The following is an 11,969-nucleotide window of genomic DNA, read 5'->3' as shown; positions in this document are numbered from 1 at the left end:
GATTGTCTTCAATGCTACAGTTAGCTTAATGAAACAATAATCCTCTAATTATTTAAGGCCGAATTAATCTAATTTTATGAACCCGGCTAGTCATAGATATAATTATACAATTTATGTGCATACCATTAAAAATTGATGTAGTGGTGCCTGTGCAGTATTGGACTCAATGTTCATGTTCAATATCCTTGATGAGTTTCCAGATCCTGGCTGGAAGAATCCTGTGGCAATGCAGGTTATTATAAGGGTTTTATATTGCCTATAAAAATGACATCATAAAGGCCGACCATTGGTAAATTAACATGTATACGGACCTGTTATTGGTAATTTAAATTGTATGACGTCATTTTTATAGGCACAATAAATAGCTTTGGTTACTATCCTTGTTCAACAAATCCTATGATGAGGAAGGAGGTAACAACTCGCCCCTATCTTCTCCTCTTTCCTCGATCATTATTTTTTTTTTTTGGAAAAGAAAGAAGCAGCTTATAGTGCCTAATGACGCCATACAATACATACGACCAATGATAGGCCAATACACAGACTAATGACCTACTCTTAGGTTCGACATGTGAAATTAGACAGCCGGATAGTAACCCTGGATGCAGCTGCCAACAGCTGGGATGCTGCTAGTGGCAAGTTTTCAGACAACTGCCAGCCTGATAATAAACTTCTCTACAGCAAGAAAATAATGATTTATCTAAGTACAAAGGTTAGATAAATGTTTTAGCTTTGCCAGAAATACTATAATTCTTATATCTAATTGTCATTTGTTTTATTGAACTTAACCAAAGCCTTTGATAAATGAAAACTTACGTTTTTGAAATTATTTGTGATAATATGAAAAAATTAGACACACATTTTTGTTCATCCTTATAATAAAGTATTGGATCTGTGTGTGAGTGTATGTAACCGATATGGTTCTCTTTCAGAGTGTAACTTCTCATAAGTACTGGGAAGGTTTATAACTATTTTAGGGGGGGGGTGCATGCACAACCACCCTCAAAAGAGAAATCAGCCCAGAAAGAAAGAACTCCTTCCAAATTTTTAATACTTTTTATTTTTGGAAACTTTCGGGTATGACTGCAAAATGTGCCACTAGAGGCCTCTAAGGGAGTAGCCACTAGTTATTAAAAAATAAAATTTTAAAATAATAGAAATTTAATAATCAACATTATTTTGGCACATATGGACAACAATAACAATATACAGATTTTTATATCAATAGACGCAAGAGAAGAGCAAGCGTCAGCTGTTATTCCACGAGGGTGAGGAGGAACCAGAAATACTTCAGCGGCATTGCGCAATCTGGAACCCAACTCTAGGTATGCAAATTACAGAATCCATGGAAATCGTTCCAATAAATTTGCATTCATGGAAATGTACCCGTATAGATTAAATTATAAAAGTGACATATTTGGGGGATTTGCATGGGGTTCGGAAATGGGAAATTGGGTTGGAACACAGGCAACTTGCAAATTCCTGTGCACGCGCCAGTTTTCCAATATAAAAAGGTGCAAAATTAAAATGTGGAATAATCTAAATAAGTAATACAATTTTTAAAATTTTAACATTAATGCAAACTATTTTTTTGTTATTTTTGATGCAGCAAAGAATTCAAAACATTTCCTTTCAAAAATCACTGAATTAAGATATTTTGATTTAATTGCACTCTCTTATATCAGAAAACCATAAGTTATCTAAATCATTTTTATTAAAATGTAGGTGTTTATGGAGCGTGGGACACCAATGATGTTCAGACAATACAAATCAATGAAAAATCAGCTGTTTGCATGAGTGAAAGGTAAACCAACTATACCCTATAGAACATTTCAACATTTTTGCCAAGATTCGAACCCATAACATCTTTGATCATAACCTGTAAAGTTACTATTTCAAGGTTCTAGATTCAAACTGTACATGGTTAAAACTGTTTTCAATCAAACACATGTCTCATTTCATGAATCTTACATAGCAGCAATTAGAACCATTGGTGCTGCCCAGAAGTAATAAACAAACAACTGAAAAACTAATCCACCCCCCTTTTAATTGATTTAAAAAAAGGGGGGGGGGGGTCAGTGCTAAACAGGCATGTTTAGGAAATATACTATTTTTACTTCAAATTCCTTTAAGGAAGCAAAATTTCATGTAAGTTCTAGACACTAAGCTGCTAGTTTGTTATTCAATTTCAGCCTATTCGGACGAAGAAGCAAATAGTGCCTAACAAAAATTGTCGTTATACAATACAAATGAACAACTATAGACCAGAATACATTTATTTTGACCAATGGTAAAATATATGCTGGCCTAACTTTGGTCATTTGTATTGTATGACGTCATTATTTATTAGGCACTATTTGCTGCTTCAAGTCAAAGGTTTTAATATTTGATATTAATATTTAGGTTGGGTACTTATGCTATAATCAGTGAGATGGTTGAGGTACCTTTTGAGAGACCTGAGTTCACCTGGGTATTTGTGGCTAAGATAATAGGATACATTGTTTCTATTATTTGTCTCATCATTTTCATTGCTACTATCCAGATTAATAGGTTAGTAACCAGTTAACTTATGGGCTCTTGTCTTATGCTTTATTATCTACAAGCGGCTACGCTCCTAGAGGCCTCGTAGGGGCACGTAAATTTTGTTTTTGTTTCAATCGTTGTTCAAGATAATTTTGGATTTATTTCTCTTAAGGAGAACCCGATCAGATCAGTGGTTAGCGAGATCTTTCGGTACAAACATAAAGATAAACAAACAGACATCCTGTAACTTTATTATAAGGATTATCTATTTTATATGTATCATTTTTGTGTGTATCTGTATTGCCTTTTTTTCTTCTTGTATGTTTAAAAAAAAACATTTCTGTGAATAGTATCTTCATTATTTCTATACATATTAATTTATCTATAATACAAAGTAGAACGATGTCTGTCTGTCTGTCTGTCTGTCTGTTTGTTTGTCTGTATGTCTGTTTGTCTGTTTGTCTGTTTGTTTGTAGCGAAGGATATCGCTAACCGCTGAACCGATCGGGTTCTTCTTTACAAGGTAGCTTCTCATAGGTCCCGGGAAGGTTTATAACTTGGGACATCCCCAACCCCCAAAAAAATTAAAAATAACCCCCCCAAAAAAAAAAATTTTCTTTTTAAAACTAAAATTAAAATAGTAGGGTCGACTACCCAACCCCCCCCCCCCCCCCAAAAAAAAAAAATCTCCCCCCAAAGAAATTTTTTTAAAATTTTTCTTTCAAATCTAAAATAAAAAAAATTGGTTTAATCAAACCTCTTAGGGGCAAAGCCCCTAGAGGCTAGGCGAAGCCGCTAGTCTCTATATAATGTCCTATTTTAAGTATTATTTTTACAATTTTACTCTACCATTTAATATTAATAAATTTTTTGTAAGCCTATCTTAATATAGTTAAATGTATTGTTGTTGTTTTAGTTATCTGTGGGAACAATTTCACATCCTGCACATGAATTTATCCATCCTAACTATCATTGGCCATGTCAGCATGCTGGCCTCGCTAATACAGGATATCAGGATAGACAGACATCTTTGTACTACTGTAGGTAATCTATAATACAAAGTAGAATGATGTCTGTCCGTCTGTCCGTCCGTCCGTCTAAAGCTTAAGATCTCCATAACCACTGAACCGATCGGATTCTACTCTTTAGGGAATATACCTACTGGTCCTGTGGTGGTTTTAGGCTATTTTCTTGAGGGGTGGGACACCCCCAACCCCCCAAAAAACAAAAAACAAATTTTTGTAGGAGATATCCTTGGTCCTTTTTTTACGAATTTCACCTTAACTTATTTTTTATCATCTCTTGGGGCAAAGCCCCTAGGGGCGAAGCCGCTAGTATTTTATAATAAAGTGAAACTTGTTGCAGGCTAGCAGAAAGCTCAAAGTGTCATGTCTGACGTCATAAAAATACGATGAGAGGAGAAGTAGGAAAGGACACCCCTAAAAAAGAGATGGATTTTTATGACGTCACACATGACACTTTGAGCTTTCTCGCTGGCTAGAATAACGATTTTTTGCCCTGTCATTATATCCACGTATAATCTATATCAATCCATTTTCCACATAAACTGACAACATTTTGTCAATATGCAATTCCTTTAGTTTACGTCGTCGGCTATATGGCTATAATAAAAATGGTCATAGCTGACGGAAAAACGGCATAATAGATATTTTAATAACATTATGGCTACATAGTACATACTTATGAACGTCTGTTGGTTAATAGCTATGATTTATAGGATGTTAAAAGTAAAAAATTAAAAGATTAAATCCAGTTTTGTAAGCCTAATCGAATGATTTTTATTTCAATAATTGTAGAAAATTGTCTTTAACCTGTTTTAATCCAGCGGATATTAATCGGTTTCAAAATCAAAATTGAAAATTATTCAATTTCTCTAAAATGTCGACTTTAACTGTCAAACACGACTCTAATGTCAAGAATACGTTAATCTTAATGAAGAAAACAGTAAAATAAATACTACTGTCATTGGAGATTAGAATATAATAAGTTTAAAACAAATAATTCAAGGCATCATGTCTTAAAAAGACTCCAAAAACTATGCATTTAAAATAATCGTCTTTATTTGTTAAGGTTGCGTGATTCAAATTGGATATTTGGGAACTGCTCTGTTTATAGTTGCTGAATGCCATGCGGTTTTTAAGGTATAATCATATTGATAGATGGATAGAACAATGCGGGAAAATCAATCTTCTAAACCCATTGGAGGAATAATAAGGCTTATAAAACATGACATTTCATGAGCTGGCTTTTATGTAAATGCACTAATTAAATTTTTCTAGAAATTCAATTAGTTACTTATAGAATCAAAAATAAGGTTTTAAAATGTTCAGTTTATTTTTGTTATTTGTGCTTTTCAGGGAGTAACAAACGGATTGGTAGGTGGCAGGGCCAGAGTTTACCTACTTATTGTTTGGGGCATCAATCTTGCCACCCTTGGGTACAACATACTTGTCAATTTAAAGGTGAAATGGCGAAATTTTTAAAATCTTTAATGGGGAGGGAGTGGGTGGTTGTCCAACCCATCAGCAAAGATATCAAAAATTATTCATCAACCAATATGAAGTTTACTTGAAAATTAAAATATATTTATAGTCCAGTTATTTACATTCTACATCTTTGAATAAATATTTTACAAAGTAAACAACCAATTACAGAGAGTAGGAAGCAGCTTATAGTGCCTAATAAAAAAGACGTCATACAATACAAATGACCAATGTTAGGCCAGGTTATAATTGTCCATTGTTCAATTCCCAGCATATACTTTTATTGCATTAGTTTAAGAAACATGTCGCATTAATACGTCCTTAATGACGTAACTTTTTTATTACTATACAAATGACGTTTCATATTTTTTTAAAGGACGTTTTGTGTACCAAAAATACGTCGTTATCTTTAAAAAAACGTCACAAAAAAAATATAAATAATAACAATATTTTGAATTTAATGACATGTTATCTTAAATAACGGCGCATTAAAACGTCAATTTTTCCTTTAAAACGTCCAGAAAAACAAGATGGCCGCCAAACTAACAATATAATTTAAATATTAATTAAAAAATAATAATATTTTATTAAATCCTAAAAATGCGGCCTTAACTCTGAAAAAACGTCACTAAAAATATAAATAACAAAAATATTAAATGACATATTATTTTAAATAAAGACATATCAAAACGTCATTTTTTTACTGTAAAACGTCAAAAAAAACAATATGGCCGCCAAAATTGGTATTTAATGTGTATCAATAAAATATTAGATTTAATATTAAACAATTATTTTATTGAATCAAATAAATATTTTTTGAATTAAATCATTAGAATTAATTAATAATTAGAAATTGATTTGAGTTAAATAAAAATGGATTATTTTAATAACAATTGCAATTAATTGCAACCGACCAACAGACAAAATATCATGGAACAGATTGGTTAGAAGCCTCTAGGGGCACTGGTAGGAGGGGGAAAAGTTGAACTTATCCCATTTTAAATTTGAGTTTCAAAAGAGTTTTAAAAAATATTTTTTTGGTGGGGAGGGGGGTGTAGAATCCTCCCAAAAGATAGTTAAAAACCTTCCCAGGACCTATAAGAAGCTTCACTGTAAAAGAGAACAATATCGGTTCAGCGGTTAGTGAGATCCTTTGGGACAGACAAAAAACGTTTACTAATTAATATAATAGGATTGATATAAAATAGAACTCTTACCTTTAAAGTTATAAAACCAATTGAAATTCATTAAAGTCCCCAAAGTTATTTAAGCTAACTTCTTACCTCAACATTGTAAAACTTAAATTCATGATTTGTCAGCGATTATGATCTCCTTTCGAAATTATGCAACACGAGAAGGAAAAATGTGTTTAAAATTCATTTAACTCATTCTCTCATCACATTTACAAACGAAGTTCTATTATTGAGTAAATCTTATTCTTTACACAGATTAAATTTCTCATATATTGTAATGTTTGTTTGAGGGGTTGACTATTACTAAATACTAAAATAATATTTATATGATTATCAGTGGTCTGACATAGTTCAGAAATTATTTTTGTCTTTTCATAAGACAAATTTTACTTCAAAAATAAAAATAATAGATTTCTTGATATTATTTTTATGTTACAAACTTTTAGTTTTTTTAAGAAGAAAAAAATATTTAAAAATAATTATGTCAGAATTTTTTCTGAACTCTTCCTTTTTTCCTAAAGTTTCTTGAAAATTATTTAACTAATCAAGATGACACATTACACAATAAGGACGTATAAATGCCGCATTATTTATTTCATTTACTGTAACATTAATATGTATATTCTATAACATATATTAATAAATTATTTAATTAATAAAGATGACTTATTACAAATTAAGGACGTTTTGATTCCATATTATTTATCTTATTTACTGTGACATGAATATGTAATTATACAATATATATTAATATGTGGAAAAAATACAAAATGACGTATTGAAACAACCTTAATTTTTATATTCAATCAGGCATTAATTTGTAATTTCTTTTTTTTAGAAAAATAATGGCAAATAAAAAACAGTTAAGGCCATATTAATAAGTCATTTTCTTTAAATACGTCACAAAAAAGACGTATTGAAAATTAACGACATGTCAATGCGACCTTTCTAAAGAAACAAAACCACTTTAGTAGATGCTGGGTTATAATGTATACTGGTCTATCATTCGTCATTTGTATTGAATGACGTAATTTTTTCTTAGGTACTATAAACTGCTTCAGAAGTGAAAATATCATATTTATTAAAACTATTACCTGTACATCTGTTTTGGAGATCTTAAATGAGATATTTATGTCTAGGAAATGGGTAGAGACCCTCAGTGCATGGTTGGATGGGAGAATGAAGTGAAGTGGCACCTCTTTGTTCCTATTTTTTGCTGCTTAGGGGTAACGTCTTTTTATCTATATGTCTTTTCCGTAACTGGACAAAGTGTCTCAAAAATCAGCCTTGTCACGTCATAAAAATTTCTTTATTAGGGGTTTTCTTTCCTTTTTCTCCTCTCATATCCCTCATTTCATGACGTCACATGGCTGATTTTTGAGACACTTTGTCCAGTTACGTCTTTCCCTCTATATCTATCTATCTATTAATCTAGGTATCTATTTATATGTCTTATTTTTTTCCTTTAAATCTACACAAATTACAACAAAAAAAATTGTTTTCATAATTAAAATATTACAATGTTTTCCTAAGAATCAATATGTTTATTTTTAGGTGAGCCTCATATTGATCGTAATAGTTATGTGTAACATAAACTATTCTATGATAAGAAGTTCAAGTCTTGTTCAGGAGCTGACGTAAGTACTTTAAATTAATAAAACCTCTCTATACTATTTTATAAGCATAAACATTAGACCTGTTACTCAAAAAACACTTTTTCGAATTTAATTCTTCTGCTGACCTAAAAAGTTACTTTAGGGGCCTAGAAATACATGTACAAAATTTTATCTCTCTATCTCTACTGGCTACCTAGCGCCAGGCCTCTAAAATATCAACAGATAACGGTAGCACGGCGGTTTTAACAATTTCTCAGCAATGTGCAGGATTTTAGCTCTTCTGCATATTTCAACTTAAACATATAAGGTCAAAGATATGATATAAAAAACAATCTTTTGTCAAAGTCTACTCTACAACTAGAGCCGATCATTTTTCTAAAAAAAATGCCAAAAAATATTTTAAAAAACAGACATCGCTATTGCAGCAAAACAATTAAATTCGGACTTAGTCCGAATAATTAAAAGTAAATGTGTTTATAACTCAACCTATAACAACAAGGTAATAATTTTCACATGGTTTATCTATTCCTCAAATACCTCTGATAGGTGTTCTCAATTAGGTGTATATTTTTTTTCAAAATAGGTGTACTTTTGAAAATTTTTAAATAGGTGTACCTTTCCTTCCAATGGGTGTACTTCTCTTTGAAATAGGTGTACCATTCTTTTATATATTTGCTACTATCCAATAAATACGTTTGCCCATCCTTCAAATAGGTCAACCTGATCCCAAGTAGTTGTACATATCATTCAATTAGGTGTACATAACTCCTAAGTAGATGTACCTTTCTCCAAAATATGATGATATTATTTTGCGGATGTATGAATGTTATCTAATATTTAGGTCCACAACTTATGGGTTGATGGTAGTAATAGTTTTATATTCACTGACATGGATATTTGGTTCCTTGGCCCACATCAGATCTACACAGATTGAGATGCCAGATTTCCAACCTGTTTTCCAGGTAACCACGGGTGCTTTCCCTCAAATGTCTTGTAATGTCTTTTCCTTATTTTGTAAAATTAATTGCAAATAAAAAGGGAAGGGGGGGGGTAAAGGTAGTATTTTTTGTTTAACCTCTGCGGGGGGAGGTGGTCTTATCCAGCTGGGCTACCCAATATAACCTGACCTGTGCTCGCCAAGGCACTTTGTGCAGAGAAACCCCATAAATCAATAAGCAAGTTGCCCTTTCCTTAATAGTTATCTTTATTTCCAAAATTATCAAAAATAAATATCTGTATTAGCTATCAAAAAGAAATATTTTTTCTTGGAAGCTCAAATGCTTTGTTAAAGTCACAACAACGTTTTTTACTTCCTTGATGACCCAGCAAGGTTTAATAAAGTCCTATGAGAGTGGCATTAAAAAACGTTGAGATATGAAAATAAAATTTATTAGGCATTATTATATGTTTCTTTATCTTAAATCCTCTAAAGATATTTATTCTTTTCAGATATTAAATTCTTGGTCTGGAGTGTATATCTACATAATGCTGGGCGTATTTTCCACCAGATACAGAACAGTCATGCAAGGGGCTGTTAAACAACGGGTACAGTATTAATATTTAAAAGCAGCACTTTAAATATATGGTTATAACAATAAACTGTGGATTGACAAACGGATAAAGTCAACAAATGCTCAAAAAGACGGACATTTCGAATTATAGAATAGCTTTGCTATCCAATCAAAACAGATGAATTGTCTCTAAATATTCCGACAAAATGATGAAATTAAGCCATATAGAATTTACTATGAGTGTTAAAAACATGAATGCTTACGTATACTTTTTTTACATAGTATTAGGATATGTGTCTGTCTGTATGTAGCTTTATATCTCGCTAACTGTTGATCTAATGTGATTATCATTCACAGTGACGCTTCCATATTGGTTCACGAAGGGTTTTATACTATTTTGGGAAAGGTACCAAAAAGTCGCCCCCCCCCCCCCCCATAAAAATAATGTTTTTTTCTTTATCGTTCATAGACTGAAATTGAAAGTGGGCAGTCGAAATCCGCCCACTCTTTCCCTCAAGTGCTCCTAGAGGCCGTATCTCTTGAAGAATTTTATATTGCAATTCTTATTTTCAGACCGATGAACTAATAAATGGATCTAACAATGACAACAAATAATGTATTTATTCCTTTATAAATAAAAATATAACAAAATGTTTATAAAATGTAAACATTAAAGATAAAATATATGTGTTGCACGCAAAAATAAATTTTATACTTTTGATATTACAATAGCTACTCTATAATTGAGACCATAAAACGTCTGCTGTTACTTACATTCTCTCAAGGTAAACTATCTTTATATTGTCTAAATAGGAATAGATGCAAGATATATGTGGATATTTTGACAAGGAATAATTTGTCGTCATTTTAATTTGCTCAATTATTAGTCAGTTCGTTCATCCAGTAAGAGGGGAGGAAATGAGGTAAACGAAAAGGATCATATGGATGAGGGGTATCATTCTTTTAGCCAACTGCGATCATCACTTTTTCAGAGTACGTGAAAATCTGGTGCATTATCCAAGTAATCATATATCGATTCTAATAGGATTCAATTTATCATGTAGAAAATACCAAAATAATTATAGAATAAGGATGACAACATCCATAAAAGCGAAGCTCTGAAACGGTTGGACAAACGGACATTAACACTTGTATAGTGTCAGAACTGAATAATCAGAATATAAATGAATAAGAGACAAAGCAAAATTGTGAGTAAATTTGTTGAAAAACTTCTTGATACAGGATAATGCTTATGAACATACTTACATTTTAGGACTTAATTATAGAGTTGCTTTGCTTATAATATTGTACTTTGTTGCCCCAGGAATCAGTATACCAAAAATCAAAACAATCGGATAATTAGATCACATAAAAATTTGTTGTTAAAAAAAGTAAAAAATCAACACGTTTAAAATGGACGTACGGACATTCTGGTAATGATTATAGAGTTGCTACGCTTTATAAATCGTACCTAACTACTGCAGAAATATCCATAAAGTTTGAAATCGATAGGACAATTCTAACATGCCTAAATCAACAAAAAAAAGTTATCTATCTACGGACGGAATCTTCGCTTTTAAAAAGTATGTTCAAAATTAACGGATATAGTGGACATCACAGTCGTCCAAGAGCGGGGGTAAAAGGGTGTTTACTTCACTCAAATTTCAAAACTCCTCAAGTTTTACCTTGGACATGCTCGGTCGACATTACTCATTGAAATTGGCAAGCGGCAGTGCTAATGGTACAAAATACAAATACACATCCTAAATATAGAAAAGTCCCTCTTAAAAATTCTTATAAGTATAGATTGGTGCATCTAATGTTGTTATTCCATGTTTTACTGATTCTAAAATTATTTACTCCAATAGTAACAGATCGATATCAGGTTAGCATGTACTAATGTTGCAATGTTATTCTAGGAAATTATGCTAGAAACAGCCCAAAGAAGACAGAAAGGGTAATTTATTCGAAAATAGTTATGTATCGCATCGTATAATAGACAGCTTTCCGCGGATATTAAAATGAAAAATTATAATATTAGAATCAGTTTTGTTTATCTATCTCATTTTCTGTGCGTGAAAGATAAAGAGCCCAAACTGCGTGACTTTTTAAGTATGGGTATGACACATAACTGAGAGTTGGAATTTTTTTAATATCTCCATCCTGGCGGGCACAGGATGCCAGCAAACCTGGCAGGGTCATCCAGGTAAAGAGCAAAAATATTTTTTGACTAAAACAATCTTACCAAAATACTAAAATATTCTCTAGTATTACATCCGCATATGAAATACAGGTGTTCAAGACAATTTCAGGTTCCAGGTATGATCCTGCAGGTCCTGATCCTCCAGGTCTCCAGAAATCATCAAAATGCTCCTGTGGCCGCAATTTTTGACTTAGAGACTTTAAATTTAAAACTTAAGCTGTTATTACATGTCTACATAACGTATAAAAATTTCATAAAGATCCACCGCCGTTTTCCCGCCGATCGCCGAATGCGGCGGCTTGCAGCTGCCAAGTACAGCTGCGGCCGCTGAAATTAACGTTTTGATATTTCTAATATAAAATGTACATAAAGAAGATAAACATTTTCTGTAAAAAAAATGTTCTTCTTGCTTCAAAAATAAG

General features: G+C 32.0%; 1 protein-coding gene across 1 annotated transcript; it reads left to right on the top strand.

Annotated features, from left to right (window-relative positions):
• The first annotated feature begins 126 nt into the window (after nucleotides 1-126).
• On the top strand, nucleotides 127-10,051 carry LOC145322338 (adhesion G-protein coupled receptor D1-like). Its single transcript, XM_080164304.1, has 13 exons — nucleotides 127-232; nucleotides 560-709; nucleotides 1,226-1,322; nucleotides 1,723-1,801; nucleotides 2,401-2,547; nucleotides 3,437-3,564; nucleotides 4,612-4,682; nucleotides 4,899-5,003; nucleotides 7,357-7,443; nucleotides 7,772-7,854; nucleotides 8,675-8,795; nucleotides 9,283-9,378; nucleotides 9,918-10,051. The coding sequence occupies exons 1-13, from the start codon at nucleotides 167-169 to the stop codon at nucleotides 9,957-9,959; spliced, it is 1,272 nt and encodes a 423-aa protein (XP_080020430.1). The 5' UTR covers nucleotides 127-166; the 3' UTR covers nucleotides 9,960-10,051.
• The last annotated feature ends 1,918 nt before the right edge of the window (nucleotides 10,052-11,969 follow it).

The sequence above is a fragment of the Acartia tonsa genome, chromosome 6 (genome assembly GCF_053477335.1).
Source record: "Acartia tonsa isolate MP-2025a chromosome 6, ASM5347733v1, whole genome shotgun sequence".
NCBI classification, from domain to species: domain Eukaryota; kingdom Metazoa; phylum Arthropoda; class Copepoda; order Calanoida; family Acartiidae; genus Acartia; species Acartia tonsa.
The sequence above is the reverse complement of the archived record's forward strand: the minus strand, read 5'-3'. Positions and strand labels throughout refer to the sequence as shown.

What these genes read in the sequence shown, in the direction of transcription:
- LOC145322338 (XM_080164304.1), top strand. Translation starts at nt 167, where the DNA reads ATGTTCATGTTCAATATCCTTGATGAGTTTCCAGATCCTGGCTGGAAG. An exon ending in AATCTGGAACCCAACTCTAG is followed by an intron (nt 1,323 to 1,722) that starts GTATGCAAATTA and finishes ATTAAAATGTAG; the next exon opens with GTGTTTATGGAGCGTGGGAC. An exon ending in ATTTCCAACCTGTTTTCCAG is followed by an intron (nt 8,796 to 9,282) that starts GTAACCACGGGT and finishes TATTCTTTTCAG; the next exon opens with ATATTAAATTCTTGGTCTGG.